Below are 20,792 nucleotides of genomic sequence, written 5' to 3'. Positions count from 1 at the left end.
AGCAGGAATCTCTGGAGATCATCCAGCCCAACTGCCTGCTCAAAGCACAGTCACCTACAGTAGACCCTGTAGACCTCAGGGTCATGTCCAGCAGGTTTTTAAATAGCTCCAAGAAGGGAGACACCACAAGCTCTCTGGCCAACCTTTGCTAGTGCTTAACTCCTCTTAAGAGTAAAAAAGTTTTTTTCTTACACTGAAATGGAATTTTTCATAGTTCAGTTTGTGTCCACTGTCTCTTGTCCTGTCATCAAGCACCACTAAGAAGAGTCTGGCTCCATCTTCTTTACTTCCTTCATCAAGTACACATACACATGGATGAGATCCCCCTGAGACTTCTCTTCTCTAGGCTGCACAACCTCAGGTCTCACAGCCTTTCCTCACATATTAGAGACTTCATTCTTTAATCATCTTTGTGGTCTTTTGTTGCACTCACTCCAGTACATTCATCTCTCTCTTGTACTGGGGATCCCATCAGTGGATCCAGCACTGCAGATGTGCCTCACCAGTGCTGAGCAGAGGGGAAAGATCATCTCCATCAACATGCTGGGAGCATTCCTCCTAGTGCAGCCCAGGAGGCTGTTGTCCATCTTTGCCATAGGAGTACCTTGCTGGCTCAGGTCTACCTTCTAGACCAGCAGGACTTTCCTGTCAAGATGCTTTCCAGACAGCAGGCCCCCAGCCTGTCTGAGTGCATGGTGTTATTCCTCCCCAGGCACGGGACTTCGCATTTCCCTTTGTCAAACTTCACTAGATTCCTGTTTGGTTACTCTTTCAGCCTGTCCAGATAACTCTGAGTGTCAGTACATTCATCTGGTGTATCAATCACTCCTCCCAATTTCCTATCATCTGCAAATATGCGAAGGGTGCACTGTCTTACCAGAAAGCTCAGTAATGAGGCTACAAAGCAGTACTGGAGCCAGTATTTACCCCTAGAGTACAGCACTAGAGTCTGGTGTCCATCTGGACTTTGTGCTGCTCATCATAACCCTCTGAGCTCAATACTTTAGTCAATTTTCAGTCCACTTCACTGTCCGCTTATCTAATCCACATTTCACCCATTTGTCAATGAGAACGTCATGGAAGATGCTGTCAAAGGCCTTACTGAAGTCAAGGCATGCAACATCCACTGCTCTTCCCTCAACCTCCAAGGCAGTCATCTCACTGTAGTAGACCGTTAAGTTGGTCAAGAATGGATAGACAAACCTAATAAGGGGACTTCATAAATTCATACTGACTACTCCAAATCACCTCTTTGTCCTTCATATATTTAAAAATAGTTTCCAGGTTGATTTGCTCCTCCATGTTCTCAGAGACCAAAGTGAGGCTGACTGGCTTATAGTTTCCCATATCCTACTTCTTGCTGTTCTTGAAGACAGGAATGAATCTTGCTTTCTACCAGTCCTCAGGAAACAATCCTTACTGACACAGCCTTTCACAGAATTGAGAGTGCCCTCACAATGATGTCAGCCAATGATTTACCCTATCATGTCCCACGGACCTGTACATATTCAGGTTGTTCAAATATTCCTTGTCCCGATCCTCCTAGAAGGAGGGGAGCTTTTCATTGCTCAAGACTTTCCCAGAGGTCTCAGGGGCCTAAGATTCCTGAATGCAAGTCTCACCAGTAAAGACCAAGGCAAAGATGACATTAAGTATCTCAGCCTTTTCCATTCCCTTAGTCACTGCTCTATTCAGCAGTGGGCTCACATTTTCCCAGTTTTTTCCTTTTGTTGCTGATGTACCTGTAGAAGCCCTTCTTCTTGCCCTTAACATTAATTGCCAGATGCAATTCCTGATGTACTTTGGCCTTCTAACTCCACCCCTGCATGCTTGGATATTCTGTATTCGTAAAACGAGTATAGTATTTCCCATGTACAGCTACTACATGAGTTTACATCAACATTCTTTTTAAAAAAGTAAAGAACAGAGCCATCCATTTCAAATTTTCATTCCAGCTCTGGGTTCTTTCGTTCTACTCACCCGATCTATAGCGCTCATCCCGTGACCCTGAGGACCTGCGACGGTGATACCGAGAGGAAGAGGACGGAGTAACAGGAGTTCGGCGTTCTTGTGGTAATGCCTGGTCCACCCCTGCATTAATTAAAAAACAAACCAACCAATCAGCTCATTCTGATTGAATTCCAGAAGCTTAATAGTGAGGAAGAGTCCAGTCTACACTAGAAATGGAAAATGCACGTTCAGTGGTCAAACCAAGTCATGGCAACTGATTACACAGTACTTGCCGCCTCTGGCCAGCTCTTCTGGTGTGGTTATTTCCCTGTCCGTCTCTGAGACAACCCTTTCCCAGGATCACAGACCACATAAGAAGAGCATACAGACATTATGCTTGGTGACTTAGTTTTTCTTCCCAAACAGGTGACTTTTCATAAAGTAGTGTCCAGGAAATATATTTTATTGTGCTAATAAAGGCAGACATTGTTGGAATGGATCTTGAAGTTTTCCTGGAAATTGGTTAAAAACTGTTCCGAAGAAGACTTAGTCAATGTGTATTACCTACAACTTCATGTGGGCAGATGGTATCAGCTGGTGTCAACACAATACTAACCTACAGAAGCAAGCCATCATGTGGGAAGGGAATTGTATTCAGATCTATGGGCATTTTCAGACACCAAGGGCCAGAAAATAAACAATAACTGCACCAAACCAGGCTGCAAATAGCCATATGTTCCAGCAAAACAACAAAAATAACTCAGCCTTACAATATATATACCTGAAGCATCTCAGTACACAAGGCCTAAACATCCAGTATTTAAGATTAAAACCTTACATTCATCCTTTTTCAATAATGAATCTGCTTTTTTAAAAAAATAAAAAATAGATATTTTCTTGAAGACTCCTTCAATAGTAGTAATGGTGTAAGAGCAGCATTGTATATAAACACTTCTAGAAACTAATGTTCCTTGACAGCTTCCAGAGAAGAGTGATTTACTTAAGCAAGAAAATTCAATCCTGCAATAGGAAAAGAAAGCAAACCTGCATCTCTAACAGTGGTAGAATATGTTACCCTGCTTCCCTCAAGAGAAGAACCTGAGCAGACAAGCCCAGTAAGCAAGCAATGCATCCAGCTTAGTGGCAATACAGCATGAGGCCTTAGGCACTGTGATGCACAGGGTCAAAAAACCAGGAGCACCTAAAGGAATAAAATTAATTCTTTCCTATTATTTTTTTGCTTTTAAAAAGTAGTTACATGTCCTGTGTAACTGTAGGGACAGAAGTAAAACTGGCCTCTTGCACTTGGGGCTGATGGTAGGAAAGCTCTGTTAAAATTATTTAATTAAATTATTAATTATATATTCAAATGAATGATTAATAAATTGAAACTGGATTCAACAAAACAATGCCTGGAAATATGCTCATATTTTTCAATTAAAACACAGTATAAAATCTCTCCACTACTGTTTCTGAACTATTTGATGACTGCTTATGGCAGAGCGGTAAGAGTTTACTTTCATGAAAGTAAGACTTTTTTTTATGCAGAATACAGAACAACAGAAAACTGTTGCATTGACTTTAGTGACTCTCAATTATATTTCAACAGGCTCGTTAAAAAACATCTTTTTAAAAAGTTGGCATTGTACACTTATTTCTTTGTGAAAACAAACCGAACTCAAAATATAGCCTCTCTCTTAAATCTCTGCAATATCAGCAGTGTCAAGTCAGCTTTGATTTTGTGGAAAAGTGGCTGGTGGACTAAAAAACACACTTGGAGAAAAAACTCATAGGTGCATAAAAGAGCAGATCCATAAATTTTCTTCTACTCAGATTGTGATTAATAATTTACACTCTTAAATCAAATAAAATGTCTTCATTTAACTGCTCTGTCTCCACACTATAGTACTGTATAATTTCACTTGCCCTCAAGCCTTTCTGTTCTTTAAGGTAGGTGAACTTAAATTCCGTATCACTGAAATAATCAGAAGAAATATTTTCTCCTCATTTGTATGTTTATTATTTTTCTTTCTTATTGGGTCACCCTGAGAACCAGCAATACAAACTTAACAATAAAATTAATTTTGATTGCAAATGTTTAGTCTGTACAAGATGCTAACCACCATTATTCATCTCAGACCCCATCCATGTTGTCAGGAATTAAATAACTTTCTTGAAATCATACATATTTACAAAAGCCCTAAAAAGACCACACTCAAAAATCACCCACCTAAAATTGCTGCTGTGTGACAGAGCTTTTGTAAAGAAAACAATGCCATGTTTTCCCATGGCAAATGACTTCTGTACGGCAATGGTGTGTGGAAGAACAAAAGAAAGTAACAGAGGTGTTCCTACTGAAATACATCATCATGATTATACTGGAAAAGCAGTTTCAATGCATCCTTCCAACAATAAAATCACATGGAATAGTCTTTAGAAATACTGAGAGGAAACTAAGTTGGGAGAAAAAGCATCAGTTACGAAGAGGTGCACAGCTGCTGTAGGAGGAAGAACTTTCAGGAAGACCTGAAAGCCACTGGACAAAATACATTCAAGCCTGTGGTTTCCTGCTCCTGGCCACGTGGCTATGAGACACCTCCAGTGTCTCAGTTTCTTCCACAGCTGTGGGCAGTGGCAGAAAGCTCTTTTTCGAGGTGTAAACCAGACAGTGTATGTAAGGTAACCTCAACCACAGACCCTGCTGTTGCAGAAGACAGCAGGATGCCCAACTGGCCTGGCAGCACTGCCATCCAGGACACCTCCTAACACTGGAAAGGGTTCTTGCCTCCTCTGCTTCACCACAGAGATTGCATTGCTCCTAGTTCTTACTACAAATACAGAAATCCCTCATCTAATCTTGAAACTGAGACACTTCAACTACTTTGTACATCTGTGTTTGTTCTTTTAAAGTCTATTCTGACAACAGCTAATATGGAGCTTCTCCATGCAGTTAGGAAAGAGACAGCTCCACCATCCTAATTAAAGGCCGTCATAAACTAAATGAGAATATCAAATTATCTACTGCTTCTACAAGGTCTGGGGAATAATTTGATGGCTTTACTTCCCACTTTCCCATAAATACAAAAGCAGTGAATAAAGTAAAGAGCAGGACACGTGGATTTGACTCACTGATACCACTGATTTACATGAGGAAGTTAATTCTGCACTAAAACACAGAGAAGCAGCACTCCAGCAGCCGTCTGTGAGGGGACCTCCCTTTGTACTGTGCTCCTTTAAAGTGAGAAAAGACCAAGCACTGCCCCACTCTGGCGAGGCAGTGAGAACCACAGCGATGGGTCCCTGCTGAAGGGGCTGGAGCAGAGTCAGCCGGCACGGCCTGGGCTCAGCCTTCGCCTCCCGTGCGCCTGCTCCCCCCGCAGCACCAGCCATGGCGTGGGACAGAGCGCCCGGCAGCGAGACCCTGCGCTGCCACGCCGGGGTGACTGGCAGGAGGAACAGCCACACGCAACAACGAACACCAGGAAACCAGCCAGGTGCTGCCATAGATAGTGAAGTGGTGTTCACAGAATTGTTCACCTCCACGAAGGCTCTAGCAGTACAGTGCACTAACAAGCGTCTGGTTTTTTTCACTTCTACTTCTGAACTTAACTAAACCCCAAAAACGGATGGCTCTCAGCGCCAGCACAGGGTCGGTGAGCTTAGTGCTAGTGCCTGCCCAAGTGCGGCTCCGCCCAGACGCACGGGTGGGCTGCCGGGAGCAGGGAGCAGCGTAACGGGCTTTGAGAACTCCTGCTTGGATCGATGCCCAAATGTTAGGAGGCAGCAGAGCAACGAACGGCTGGCGTAAGAGAAAGGACCGTGCCTCGCCAGCGCCCTGTGCACAGCCACAGCCACAGCCACAGGCACTGCCCAGCTGGCATCGTTCTGGACAATGCCATAGTCTACCCCAGTACTGCAGCTAAAGCAGGACTTTAAAAACATCATTAGCACTAATGATTGACTTGTGACAAGCCATGAATAAGTTCAGCAAAATATATATGCCTGGAACACAGTTGTTTTTTTATATAAAAGCAGAGGAATCAGTGCTTTACGGTTATCACATTACACATAAGCACTACATTAGGGGCACTGGGGCAAACAGCCACGTTCTTAATACAAGCATTAGTTCATTTATCTAATAGTCCTAATGTGAGATTCAGCTTGCAGATTAAGACACCTATATTTAGATGTCTACAAGAAGAGCCCATTATGAGAAACAGAGACCTAGGCCATGACTCATGAGTCTAGACAGAGGTATCCAACATCTTTTGAGATGCTGTGGCCTATGACACCTGGCTTGACCAGAACGGTATACGCCCCTTTAAGTCCTGTTTTATACATGCTTGCTCTGTGCAGATGTCTCCAGTACTGCAGGGAATCCTGAACAGAACTAGACACTTATCTTCAGGCAACTCCATGAGCCCAGTGAAGCCTTGCGAGCTGTGCAGGTGGTCAGTGGAGGTATCTGCTCTGCAATAAGCTGAAAAGCTCTGTGGGTTTCATCAGCTGAATTAACTGTGTCTCTTCACGTAAGAATGGAAGCTTAAATACCAGGTTCATAGGCAGACAATGCAGATATATTAATCTGCAAATCCTAATCTGCAAGCTGGATCCTGCCTTGACTGTACTTAGCTAAAAAAGCAAGAGCCTCAGTAAAGCTATTTAAGCAATACCACTGCAAGCTGGATAGTTTTATTTTTAAGTGCATAGAAGGCACAAAACTGTCAGCTGGAAGCAGTCTTCATCTCCTTCCTCTTTCTTTTTTTTTTTTTTCTCCTTCAGATCTTTGTTCCTCCCTTCTTTATTGCTTCTTTTTGTAGCTAAACTGCAATGCTATGTGCTGATAACGTGGCAATAGCTGCATTGCCCTTTCCCACAGAGGACAATTGTTTCCTTAATGACAGCTGACAATTTGCTTTGATGTATCTCTTATTCCTATGCCCGTGTCAAATTTTTGGATCTAAAAATACTTAAAAGCTGAAATGTCTCATTGAGAAGAAATAGAAGGCATACACAGATACAGGCTACATTTATTGTTCTAAAACTAACTTACAGTGTGTGCCCCCAGGAGAATAGCTGTAGGATAAATCCAGCAACTCCAGGGCTAGTAGGAAGACAGGCAAACAGTGTTTGCAGTGGAGTTTTAAGAAACAGTATTTACCTTCCATTCTAAGTATTTCCTAAGCTTCTATGCAATGGCTAATGGGTCAGCTTTAAAAGCAAACTCAGGTTATGAACACACCATGTATTTGTAAATAGGTTAAATGTCACTCTACTCCCATGGAACATCGTACTTAGCATGGCATTTAACTCTTCCCATCAAATGTATGCCTAAGTAATGAATTCACTGGATAAGCCAAAGAAGATTTAAAATGTGAAACTCTTAACAAAAGACTTTCAGGAAAGTGGAGTCACTTTCCACCAGATAAATCTGGAGGAAATGGAATTTCTGATTAGGTATGTTTAACTAACAATCTTTCCTTCACAGGTCAGCTTTCACACTTACTGCTGGACTTGGTTCTGATTTCAAACAACGCACATACTTCAAAACAATTTTCTTTCCTTGTTACAGTCTCAATCTTGCCCTCCAGCATTCCTCTGCAAGTTTTAGCACTCAGTTCAACCTTGGCATGGCTATCGTGGGCTTATTTTCCTCTCCATTGTCTCAGTGATGGTGGTCACCACATTACAGCTCCAATTCACAGTGAGGTGTTTGATTTCTGTTTTTCTCTATGTAGTCCCACAGCTTCAGTGTACTATTTGAAGATTCTTTTAGAAGAATATGCAGAAGAAGACCACTTATCCACAGAGTAAACACTTTAAACTTACACTGCAGACAAATTCAGGCCCAACTGTGAATTCCAACAGTTTCTCATTTTGACAGTGGCACCTCCCCTGCTCCAGCACAGGCCAGTTCTGTTTCAAGGCCTTCCTCAATGGTGTGTTTCCCTTCTACCCTCCATTGCTCATGCCTCACCGACCCATATTTTCTCACTCATTTGTCAGATTTTTAGAGCAACATCTTCACGTTTCCTCCTATGCTCTTATGTTTCACAGACGGTCTCCATGAACATCAACAGATATTTCACTGAAATTCTTCAAATTCTTTAAAAAACACCCTGACTCTGATGTATACTAAAAACATCCTCCCCCAAATGACCATCATGCTGAGCACCGAAACCACTACCCACATTACTAACTGATTTCACCATGTACTCATTTCTTTCCTTACATGCATTTTTTGGCCTTACTATTAGGGTGTAAAGTCTTGGAAGGAAGGTATTTGTTGCTCTCTGTTTGAGAGGTTTTACTGCAGGATAGGAAACAAGAGGTGCCATCATAAAACAAAGAATGCATGAAACAGTAACTGGGCTCTCAGTCAGTATGGCAGAAGTGAAGCAGTGAACACCACACTTTAAGTGATGGTATCAAGGGGTACTTCTCAGATGCTTTCAGAACCTTCATTTTTAACCAAATCAGGCTCTGCAAGGCGTCCACCAATTCAAACAAAAACTCTTTTTTTTTTAAAACCAGGATTTACTAAGCATGCGTCTTTGTGCCATGGTGTCTCATCTGTGAAACATCTATGACAGTTTTCAGAAACATGTCCACGAGTTGTGCAATGCATACGCCTCTCCAAGAGATCCGAGTTCTCAGCCTACACAGATGCTTTGCAATGCTCCATCACGGTTATTCCTTGAAAGGATCTTTAAGAATGAGGAAGGCAGATGAGACAGGAATACTCATTATTAATAAAGTGAATATATGAGGGTATTTCTTTCCAATGCTGGATCAAGCTTTGTGTAAATATTTTCTAGCAATATGTTGCAATCCAAATAATGTCTGTGGAAAAGAAAATGAAATTGTAATTGCCAAGTTTACTTTGATTGCCCAAAGGGCTAGCAGGAGGAATAGCTGAAAGCAAATATATGTATGCATATACATAGAAAAGTATGCAAATATATGCACACATTCCACACATATATATATATGTCATTAATAACAGAGGGTACAGAAATTGGTTCCTGCAATTCTGCACAAAACTGTTTCTTAAGGTAAAGGGATCTTCTGCTAACGTATTTTCTTCTCTGCACTGCATAGCTTGAAATCTCCCCGTGCTGGTGCTGTTGGGGCTCCAGCAGTGGGAGATGCAGCAATCTGTCTCTAGGTCTGTGAAAGGAGCAGCAGGAGTCTTTTAAACACTGCATCTCACAGGTTTATTAGCCATAATAAATAAAGCACTGGTGACTGGTCCTCATGGTTATGCTACAAATAGAGCTACACTGGTGGTATCAATGATGGGAAATTACAGAAACTAATCTAGTGTAGACACAGCACTTGATTAAGAGAGAATGAACCACCCATGTCTAAGCTGTTAGAAGCAAAGCTTAATTGATAACAACACTGTCTCTGTTCTGTGAATGAATAACCAAATTTCCTGGCAAAAGACGAAGCAAACTGGGCAAAAACACAGCTTATGGCGGATGCAGGTAACTTAGTTGTTTTAGTTCTAGGGAGGGCTTCTCTTAACAGTGTACATGCAGCTGTCCACGTTATCTTACCCAGAACTGACTGATCTAATCAAGATAATCTTCAGAAAGATATTCTGAAATAAATGCCTGTTTAAGTGGTTATTTTTTCAGCTCTTGGCTGTCACGGCTCCTCCGCCGAGGCAGTAAGAGAAAGGCCACAGCACAAGAGAGACTGGGGTATACATGCAGATATAAAGGTCCAGAATTCACTATCGTTTTCAGATGTCTGACATACAGGCACGTTAAGACAATAAAAATTGCTCTGTGCACACAGCATCTCCAGCTACAGACTGACATCCTGCAGAAGTGTTTTGAGGAGACAAAGCTGTGCTTCTGCCTAAGTCAAAGCAGGTGGGGATTTAATGGGGAGGAAAAAGGGGGCTCCTCCTGTCCCTTCTCCCATTAACACTGCCACAGGCAGCACGTCCGCCCCGCACTGCTGGCTGCTCGACAGCCCGGCTGGAGCAGGACCAACGTCCTCTGCGTATGTGCAGTCTGTGCAGCATCTGGATGTGTCAGAACTGGTGTGTATACACTGTGGAGTCAGCCTGCAGATGTGCAGCAGATCCAGCACGTCCCCATGTGTCAGACTCACTGCATGTTTGCTGTACTGCATATGTGACAATATACTCTCTGGGATTGTCCTGTCAAAAATAGGGCACCCAAGAGTGAGCTCCCACATCACCTGGTGGAATATCAACCACATCGTTTCCCAGCTTTACCTTTCATTAATCCCACTCCTGAAAGTAACAGCTCTCCTTTCTAAAATGACAGCATTCCTATGAACACAACCTAATGCCGAAAATCTAGGCATGTTTATCATATTGCAACTCCTTCTACAGCCTACATTTAGCACTTATGTGATTTTGTGTCATTAATTCTTGTAAACTTCAAAATGCAGTTTAAATTTAGTAATTCCCATTTCAAAAAAATCTTGGGCAGGGAAGTTATTGTGTCAGACTGAGGGAAGCTGACTTTGAGAAACTCCATGTAAGAGGGGAAACACAAATAACATAGTCAGAATCCAGTATGGGTCTCCTCTGTAATATTACAGCAAGTTAGCTCGAAAATGAGTGGGGAAGAGTTTCTCAAAGGAATCATCTTTTTACAGGTATGCCTTGTCCTGACAGAAGAGCAAATCTATCTTCCCTCTAGACAACTCTTGCACCATGTCTGGACTGCCTTGTGGGAGTGTGGACAAGCACACCAGCAAGAGCATGGTGTCTGTCCTCCATGTGCCCACGTGGTCAGCAAGAGAAAATCTGGTGTCTTGAAGGGCTGTGAATCCTCTGCAGTCTTGTTACAAACCCAGGGAGTAAGATCAGACTGCCTGCCACCAGGCACAGGTCACTCCCAGAAGGCAGGGCAGGAATCTGCTGAAGAGCACAGCTATGGGCTGTGGCTGGGGTCATGTCTTGCTGGTCCACACTGCAGACATGTAGCCCTGCAGAACGTTCTTCCTCCAGTCTACTCTACCAGCCTGATTCTGTTCCTAGAACTCAGTCTACGTCTGAATAGTTTGGATGTGAGCAGAGCTCAGGAAGAGATCTCTGCCTGAAATCAGCACAGAATTAGGGGTGCTTAGATATTTATAGCTTCCTATGGATTTTGGTGGGCTTGGACCTGTCCAGAGCTCTGCAAAAAGGCAGTTCCAAAATGGGAATTAGAAACACATGCCTTCCCGTGTTTCGCCAGCTCATTGTATGAAACCTCCTCCAAAGTACCCACGGTATGGAAGCTAGAGAGAACTTAATATGTTCAGATGTTATTAAGAAGGAATATTCCTTCTCCCTTCCCATCACTTCACTCTTAGGCAATTAAGCTGGCAATGGCCTTCGAGATGTCGTCCTCTGGTTGTCCTGCCTTGTCAGTGGCAGCTCCGAGTCCGTCACACTGATGCAGGTGTCTACCAGAGGCTTTCAGATGAGGCGCAGTTACAGACAGATATGGACTGGAAAAGATACATTTGTTGTGCTCACCAAAACGAAAATAAAAGAGAGGCCGGTTTCCTGCCGTGCTGGCTGCTCGCTCTCTAGCGGCCGCTTCCCGGATGTCACAGACACCAATGTTGGCAGTGCGGAGCATTCTTCTGGCAGCTCCTTCACTGTGTTGCAGTCTACACCGTACCGCGGCAGCTCCATTCGCTGCTGTAACAAGTCGAAAAAAACTAATTAATTCACGTTTAGTTTTTTTACATTTGTTACAGCACCGAATGGAGCTGCTGCTCCCATGCAGTAGCGCACACACGCACACGCACGCACAGACACCACGGGACACCCACGGGGCCGAGGCGGGCCAGTGTTCCACTCTGCCAACATGGGCGCGAGCGATGTTAGCAAAGGTGCAGCGGAGGGCGGGATGTCCCGGCAGGGGGGAACTGCCTTTGGATTTCCTTCACTTTGTTGGACGTGGTAAGGGAATGCAAAGCCCTGCCCTTCCCCAGTGCTCCAACCCCAGAGAAAGAGCCATGCCCGTTTCCATCCTGTTCTGAAATGTCTCTAAGAAGTCTATTCCCTTTTAATAGTGAGATCCAAGACCACCAAAGCTTACAAATTCTTGCAGTTCCCCATCGTAACAGAATACAACAAAGCAACAAATGACTAACTGGTCATGTATGGGGTTGTTCAGATATTAATAGAGGCTTTCAAAAGGCAGCATCTGCTTTGTTATCCTGTTTCTTCTTGGAAAGGATTCAATCCCCCCCTCCCTAGGGAGCAGGGACCTCAAGTTATTCAGATGAGTAAAGTCATAGAAGGAGCACTGTTTCAGGTATTGTCCAAAAGGTAACACAACAAAACAAACAAAAAGTACGAAGACAGCAAGGACCCAAGCACAAATCGTATCAGTTTCTGAAGGAAAACATGTTAATAGAGTAGAAGCAGTGCCTTCCACTATAATACAGTAATTCATTTAGCCATCAGCTAAATGATTGAGCTTGACATATAACCAAGAAAACACTGGACAATGTTTTCCTCTTCATTCTATTATCATCTTGTTCCACTCAACCATACCCCGGATCGCCAGTGCAGAATTTCCTGGGAAGTGGTAGAGCAGAAGACATTCACTCCATTTCTTCCCGTCTTTAAAACAGCACTAGATCAGCTACATCCTCAATCATGACCTCCAGTTATTGAATGGACCCCACTGTAGGACTGGCTCACAGGGATCCCTCTGCTTCTCCTTACACTGAAAAATTGTATTATCACAACAGAGACCGTGAAAGAGAGACCTCCACCTTCTCTCTTTCATCCTTACACGTATGATGAATCCCCAGCAGTTTCAGCTGAGGATACAGTTTGACAAGAAGACTATGAGCTTTCTGGAGAAAAAGCTGTTATTTTCTTGTGTGAAGGAAAAAAAAGATAAAACTAACTGTATAAACAAATACTGGTACCAACCGCACTGCCGTGTTGAGAATTCCTGTGAGGCTACAGCTCCCCATAACTCAGTAAATGTAAGTGTCAGGAGAACACGTTGTGAAGACTACTGTGTCTGACAGTCTGGTCAGACCAATAAATACCCAGAAATGTAATAACTGCACCTCTGGTATTGTAATTCTGTTGATTTGGTTAGTTTCATTCTCTAATGGCTCCCAATAATGAGGAAACATCACAGACACCCTCAGATCAGGCTGTGTCACATCAGAAAACAGAGGTGTCTGTAACACCAATCTTTTTTGTGGAATCCCCACCAGTGGAGCAGACATAGTGAAATCCAAAGGCACAAAATACCACTCTGCTATGGAACTAGATAATACATATAGACCTGAAGAAGAGGGAACGAGACAGTACCTCCACACACCAACAGTTTAAATAGAAAATCATCAACTCCACCAAAAAGGCAGGATTTTGTAGAAGGAGGAAACTACCTCCCCCAGGCCTGCAATAAAAACATGGCTCAGAGGACAGTCAAGCCCAAGCAGAGCCTCCTTAAGGAGAGTGAGATGCCATGAGTGTGGAGGGCACACTCCTGCGAGGCTGACCCAAAATGGAGGCCTACAACAATACCTACAACTATGTACTCAACTTCACAACCCAGTGTCTCAGAAAAATGAAAGAACTCTGAAGAGTTTATATAGGAAATAATTTCAATTAAGGAATACGCTATTAAATTTAGTTTGAAGATACTTTTATACCTTTTGGGCAAGCACATGCAACCTGTCCCTCAACACTGAGACCAGAGATGTATAAAGGATGGGCTGCCCATGCGTTCTAGGGCAAGTTGAAATCTAAGGATGTTGCTGGTCTCAATAGCATCTTCAAACGAGAGGTTTGGGCAAGAAACCCAGAAATGGATGAAGGTACAAACTCAAAGTCTCTCTTCTGCTCTTGTGTGTACCTCTGTTCAGAAGCCTTTCCTTGGCTGAGGTCTCCATGAGTTAGGACATCACACCTTCCTCTGTATTTCTGCATTACTTCTAACAAAAAGGCTTTTCTACTGAGTCTAGGCTGATCTTACTTTCCAAATATGACCACCAAACCCACAGCAACGTATCTAAAAAATGTACACACACATCAAAGCAGACATAGATGTAAAAATATACATAAAATGGATGGAAAAAGCTTTTTCTGCATAACAATAGTTTTGTTTCTGCCACATCTATTTCTTCAGAGATGTGGGTTTTTCCTGTGGTAACTATTGGTATGCTTGACATCCCCGTATCTCGCAAGCGCAGATACACGTACCGGGAGGCTGTGGCAGGTAGGCCCCAATTAATTTTGATCTCTTCTTTTCATACCCCTTCTGTGTGATGTCACCTGCCAAGAAAAGAAGAGGAAAATCAGTAAGACGTGGATAAAGATAGTGTATAGCTTCTTAATGGCAGCACCATCAGCTTAGTCGCCAGCGCACTGTTTGTCTGTCTCGACTACTATAATGAACAAACGCAAAGCACAGTGTGATCATTTCACCCAGAAAAAACTCACTTACACCAGAGCCGTTCTGCCAAGCAAACACCCAGCCCTGATGCAGCCCAGCCGCACTGGAGACCAGGCACCCAGCTTTAAAACCATTTTGAGATGCTGTCACACAAGCTTTCAAAAGCCACAATGACCTTCATTAGCTTAATAAACAATGGATTCTGTAGAGTGTATGTGCCTGTGGTGGCTGGCAAAACACACTGCTGATTAGCATATTCTGTCATTAATGGGATTTTTCTAATCAAGCGTGTGAGGCACAAAAGACTTGAAACGGCTGCTATATCATTTCTGCAATATAAATGTTTCAGCAGATTTCTAAGCAGTACTGAGGAGAACAAAACCAAACCAAACCAAAGCTGCCATAGATCCACTAGAAAATAGTAGCGTAAAGAACCTTTGTCCGACTTCCTGATTAAATTTCAAAATAAAATTTGTAGACAAGTGTTTGAATTCCTTAAATTCAATTAATATGACCCGTCACCGTGCCTGCAGTTGCCTCACATAACTTTTGGTAAGTTTTTTTTTTAATGTAAGGATAAACCCCCCATTTTTATGTTAAAAGTTTCCCAAAAGAAAATGATGCATAATTAGACATGTAGAATCAAACAGGTGTTTTTAATCTTATCAGAGAGGTTTGGCACTGAAGTTGTTATACAGTCCTGGCTCCGGTGCTCTAGATGTAACTTTAAGAGTTAAAACAACTTAGATTCTTTTTTCCAAATGTGTGACCACAGATGCCCACAGAGCTATGTATATATTAAACTTGAAACAAGCTATTTCAAATGCTAGAAAGAGTGATAGGTGTTACAATTATAAGACTTTTGAAGTAACATAACATGTAATACTTTCAATAAGCGTATCTGCTACTGTGAGACTCATCATGCAGTTAAATTTCAGTTGCAACACTGGACTTGTATGTTTATAAAAGGCTGAGGGCTTGTGAGGGAAAAAAAAAGAACACAAAGAGAAGTTCAGAGCAGTGGCAGTAAAGTCCAGCTAGATACAGTAACCAAGTCCGTTCATGCTCCTCCATCCCTATGTTCAACTCTCAGCTAAGGAGACCACTTTTCAAGAGCACTACATACCCATTTCAATCCCAGCCACTCTGGTAAATGGATGCTAAATTAGAACCAGTGTATAGACAGAGCTTCCTGTGGGTTGGTCTGAAATCAATAACTACATGAAAACATCTTCAAATGTTGTTCCTTGATGAAAGACCTTTTCCTGGGGATAGTCACAACAAACATTAAGGATGCAAAACTCTCCAAGCTGCCCTGCCAATGCCCTGAGCCAACCTCTCACACATGGTTAAAAAAAAAGTGTGCTTAAAGTAACACCTATCGTCTCCACTACCATATCTCAACCTGCTCTACAAAAGAAGTCAACTATAGTATCTGTGGTTTTAAAAGAGGGAAGTGAGAGTCAAGCACTTCACACGATAACTGTCCCAGGGAAGAAGTGGCAAACTTGGCAAGAGGACCCTTGGCCTTTACAACTCAAACCCACTGACTCTTCAAGCACATTCTTTCCCATTTTGAATACTTCTGGCATGTGTTCAAATGAGCAAAGCAAGCTCCCTTTCCATTGTAACCACCAGCTTCTTACAAAATAGACAGTAGCTATAGATACCATTTCATTACAATATTTTAATGAGAAAAAGTGCTTATTTCTAATTAAAAGTTACAAAATATTTTTAAAAGTATTTTTGTATTTTTTAAAAGCTTTGCTAAACTAATTGTCATTAATTTACAGTGCTCATCAATGCCAAATTTGAGTAGCAATTTCATTTTATTACTTTACTATTCCCTTTAAAAGAGAATAGAGATATCCTGTGGACAACCACAGTTCCGTTGTAGTATGTGCAAGTTGGCAATACCATTTTAAATATGAAACTATTAACAGTAGGTGGTCAACTATTGGTTATTCTTCCACACACATGGTAGTACATCCACATTATCAAGCTACACACTGTAGACACTGCTCATGGAACCTGCACCAAATTCCTGCAGTTGTTTCTTAACCTATAGTGTCCTGAATGGGAAGAAACGCAGAGCACAAGCAACTTCTTTCACACCGAAGTGGGAAAGATAACTACAAAGAGTTATCTCCTGTCTTAAGAAGTTTTCATTCAAATCAGCATCCAGATTCACTCTTTTGCTGTTCACCATATAAAGGAATTATTCTGAAAAGGATCAATAATGACTCCTTCCCCAGACCACTGTCTCCACCAAAAATATCACCATCTAAAAATTTTTTTGAGACAATTTAGTACGAAAATATTTCAACTTCCAGGAGCAAAAAGCAAAATTATTTAGAATGATCACTAGTCTTCATATAATCTTGACCATCATTGCCCTGGTAACCAAATCTAAAAAACAGGTAAAAGTGAAACATAAATTCAACAAAATTTTCATTGTACTATCACTATTACCATTCTGAGATGGAAGGAAGTCATTGTATCAGCTAGTCTGGGGAAGCACACAAAAATGCTTTATTTATCAGAAGTAATAGTATTTGCATTAATTTGTATTTTTTCAGGTAGACTGACTTCATAATATGAACAATAATTCAGTTACCATTGAAATGTTACTAAAATATGCACAAAACTATTGCATTTCAAAGCTATGTTGAACTCATTGAGTAAGCTCCTAATATAGCCTAAGCACAGTTCACCAAAAGTTAAGTGAGCTTAAACTCTGCCTTTTCATTAATTATGATGCACACATTTTTTTACACACAGTATTAAGACCTTTAGTTTATGTCCTTCATTAGTGTATGTCCTTCATATTGCAACTTAATGCAATAATTTTACAAGTATCATATGAGGAACAAGCCCATTTTCAGTGATGCCCAGCTAACTCATGCTCCTCCACAGCACAATATTGAATTGAGGCTTGGCTTTTGGAGAATATCAACAGGACTATATGAACTCTGCTTCACTGCCATGAGAACACAAGATTTATGCTACCTTTCCATTTTTAATTAACCCTTTTTCTCTTGAAAAGACAGCAGACTCTCAGGACTTTGTTGCATGTATTCGAAATCCAACTCAAAAAACGGGAGGGAAAAGGGTCTCACCCACAATTTTTTCAGAGCAGACAGCATGTGTTGTTTTTTCTGTGTTTTGCACAAACTCTTCAAAGACCCTGCACATTTAGACCTCCTCATCGCACCACTCTCTAGTTTTCTTCCCACAGCAGAGGGAGCAGTTGGCTGCAGGGGGCTCCGGGATGGGCCTCCCTGGGAGAAGACACCACTGCATAGTGTCAGGCAGATGAAAGGTGGCACCTCCGAAGCAGCTCCCTGCAGCCCTCTGCTCTGTCTGCCTGACTCCTTCCTTGGCTCTTGCCCAGTCCCCCAGCCCTGGCTTTGCTCCCAGGCACTCTGCCCTGCTCCACTACTTTTTACCTTCATCCCACAGCTGGTCCCAGGCCCTCCTCCTCCTCCTCCCTCCATTCCTCCCAGGCTGCATTCATTTCACTGTACCCTAGGATTTCAGCCTCACGTGTGCAGCAGCATTCTCCAGTTGTGTGGCTTTTAGTTTTGTTTTGTTTTGTTTCCCTCTGGACATGTTACTCTTTTCCTCTTCACCTCCACTGGTGATTTGGCAGGTTTCCATCATCAGAGGGCCACAGATGCGTACCCCAGAGGGTCAGCCAGGGGGAGCAAAGCACAAGCCTGAAAGATCTGAACTCACCAACAGTGACCAAATTTTACCCTGATATTTTCCCCATCCATACTTAAAATTGACTGTCAAGAACTGCTGAACAAAAGGCACGTAGTACACTGATCCCCTTTCCACAAAACATGTTCATTTCTTATTTCTAGCCTTTCAGAGTCTCTTCAGGCACAAGAGGGGAAATGTCACTTTTGCAATGAAAGGCCCGCACAGATGAAGGACCCCCCAAGGAGGCAGTTTGCCTGGCTGGGCTGAGAACAGTAGCAGGGCTCTGGCACTCCATCAGCCTATTCCCATCTCTTTGTTTGTGATTTGTGCCCCTGTTTCTGCAACTCCCCAAGTTGCAGATGGCAATGCTCTCCTACATCAGTGCTCACAGACAAGTATTCTGGAGCTATATTTAGCAAAGCAATGCTGTAGTTTATGTTCATTCAACTGTGCTCACCACAACTGCTACTGTTAGCATTATACCCTCTATTTTATTTGAAAATTTACTGCATTTTTCTCTTTCAACAGTGTTGAGATGTCTGCCTCTGTTTACAAAGACAGGACAAAGCTGGGGGAGGTAAGTCAGAGCAACATCATCCCAGCACACATGCTCATCACAAGCAAGGAAGGAACTCTAGGTAACAGAGTCCCTTGGGATGCTCCACGTTGTACAACACATTTTGAGGAGTAAGAAATGCCTGCAAATGTTGAAGTCATTCCCATTATGCTATTCCCTTTCCTGGCCACTCCATGACTCAGCTCTATCTATCTGTATGTCATGTTCTAAACTGATTATAAAAATTACACCTTAATATGAAAATAATAAAAAAGCCCATTTTAGGTAATGAGCAAAACATTGGCTTTCTAGCATTTTGTTGGTAGAAAGGTTATTAAAGGTGAAAATCCTTCCACATGAAAAAATCTTTTTACATTACCACCCTTCCTTAAAGCATTTGCACTTGAAAAGTTGTGAGTGGTTAGAAACGTTGGTACCACAGACAAATAAACTGCTGTGCTACTTAAATGAAAGTAAACTGTTTATAAAGTCGATATAGTATAAAAGTTTCCTTTTCAATTGAAATACATATTAGCTGATCTACTATCACTTCCTGAACACAAACATGTCCAGTCCTGATGATCTGCTGTGATGATATATGAAGAAAATTTATTCAAGCAAAAGATGATTGTCTTATAAAGGAGGGGGGGGGAAAACCCAAACCAAACCAAACACATGATAAATTTCACCAAATCCTTCCTTTTTTTCTGGAAGATACCAGCACTTCCTACTGATCTCAGTCCTTAGAGATAGTGCACAGGTGAAAAGGTAATGATAAAATTAGGGACTACGATCACCTTGTTTAATGTGGTGAAAACTCAATTTCATGTTCAGGGATTTCTGACCCTGACTGATGCTGCTGGTTTTCACTACACATGCAAGTTCTGAAACGAAATTTTAGGCTGGAACTCTAAGTTAGTTTAAGACACTTACAGAAAAATCTGCCATGGGAAATAATGCAATCAATAACTCCTCTCGAACACAGACTAACACAGAGCACGCCTGTGAAGTGCCTTTCCTTTGCCCATGATTTTCTGTCCTCTAAAGATTCAATTTTCTGTATGACTTGTTTATTGCTGATGACTCAAATTCAGTGTCAGCGTCTTGGCAAGAGGGATTTGAATGAAACAAAGCTCCTCATAAAGAGAACTGTGACTCATTTACTTCTCCCACTCATGATGCAGACAGTCTCCCTGTCTGGTCTCCCAAAAATGTGAGAAGAGACAAAGGATTTCATTTTGGATGATGCAAGTACAGCGATATCAAAAGTGCACAAATATATCTCATGTAACACGTACATGAACACAAAAATATGTACGTGGAGCCGTTTTCTTTTCCAATATCTTTTAAAAAGGTGTTTAACCTCAGCAGCAGCTTAGAAAACTGCTCAGAACTATGACAAAGAAACACACATTAAACTATGGCACTGGGCAGAAAAATTCCTGGGATCCCATACTCTCACTGCAAGCAGTAGCATAAATTACAGTACTGCTCAAGTGCCTTTAAGGGGAGTAGACTGTGGCTTAAAGGTTCCAATGATAATTTTACCCACATATAGCTGAATTCTTTTTTTTTTGCCCAAGGATACATTTTGTTCCTGGTATGCTGCAAGCAAAGCAGAAAATGGCTGAATTTCAATGACAGATAAGGAAGAGTGCTGCATGTGTACTTTACAGCTTATAATGTGTTCTAACGTGGCTTCTAATTCAGGAAAAAAATTAAACAGATTATGCTATTAACAGACAAGGTAAAGTTACAGGTACAAGGTCTTTTGAATTTTTAAAGTATTCCTGTTCAAAATAAATGCTTTCATTCTTTTGATAGGCAAATTAAATATCTGTTGTATAATCGGCTAAGTTCTTAGTTTTCATTGAAATTCTACATTTTTAAGCAAGTAAGAGAGTACTAAATCATTTTACATAGAAGACATTTTTTAGTAGCTCCACCTTGAATCCCAGAAGGCCCCTTAAATAGTTTCCCAACTTACTTTCTGATCCCAAAGTCTTCAGCACATTTTTCCAATACCCAAAATACTCGCGGGCTTCAAAAGACAGTAAAAAAACCCTCCCTCAGAAAGAACCCCGAAACACCTAGCTGAAGCCAAGGAAAGCAATCCCAGGGACTTTGTGACTCAGACTTTGCAGCGCTGGGCCGCGCGAGCACCGGCG

General features: G+C 42.0%; 1 protein-coding gene across 1 annotated transcript in view; it reads right to left on the bottom strand.

Annotated features, from left to right (window-relative positions):
* Positions 1-11,567, bottom strand: part of LOC103775063 (disco-interacting protein 2 homolog C) — a gene marked incomplete at its 3' end in the record, with an annotated part of 96,068 nt that extends 84,501 nt beyond the window's left edge. Inside the window, exons 1-2 of the mRNA XM_008942506.1 lie at positions 11,462-11,567; positions 1,981-2,091 (exon numbers count right to left, since the gene is read on the bottom strand). Coding sequence (XP_008940754.1) covers positions 1,981-2,091; positions 11,462-11,567 — 217 coding nt within the window. The remainder of the gene's footprint in view (positions 1-1,980; positions 2,092-11,461) is intronic.
* Between the last annotated feature and the right edge of the window lie 9,225 nt (positions 11,568-20,792).

Source organism: Merops nubicus, unplaced genomic scaffold (assembly GCF_000691845.1).
Source record: "Merops nubicus isolate BGI_N331 unplaced genomic scaffold, ASM69184v1 scaffold3486, whole genome shotgun sequence".
Classification (NCBI taxonomy): domain Eukaryota; kingdom Metazoa; phylum Chordata; class Aves; order Coraciiformes; family Meropidae; genus Merops; species Merops nubicus.
This window is presented reverse-complemented; position numbering and strand designations above follow the sequence as displayed.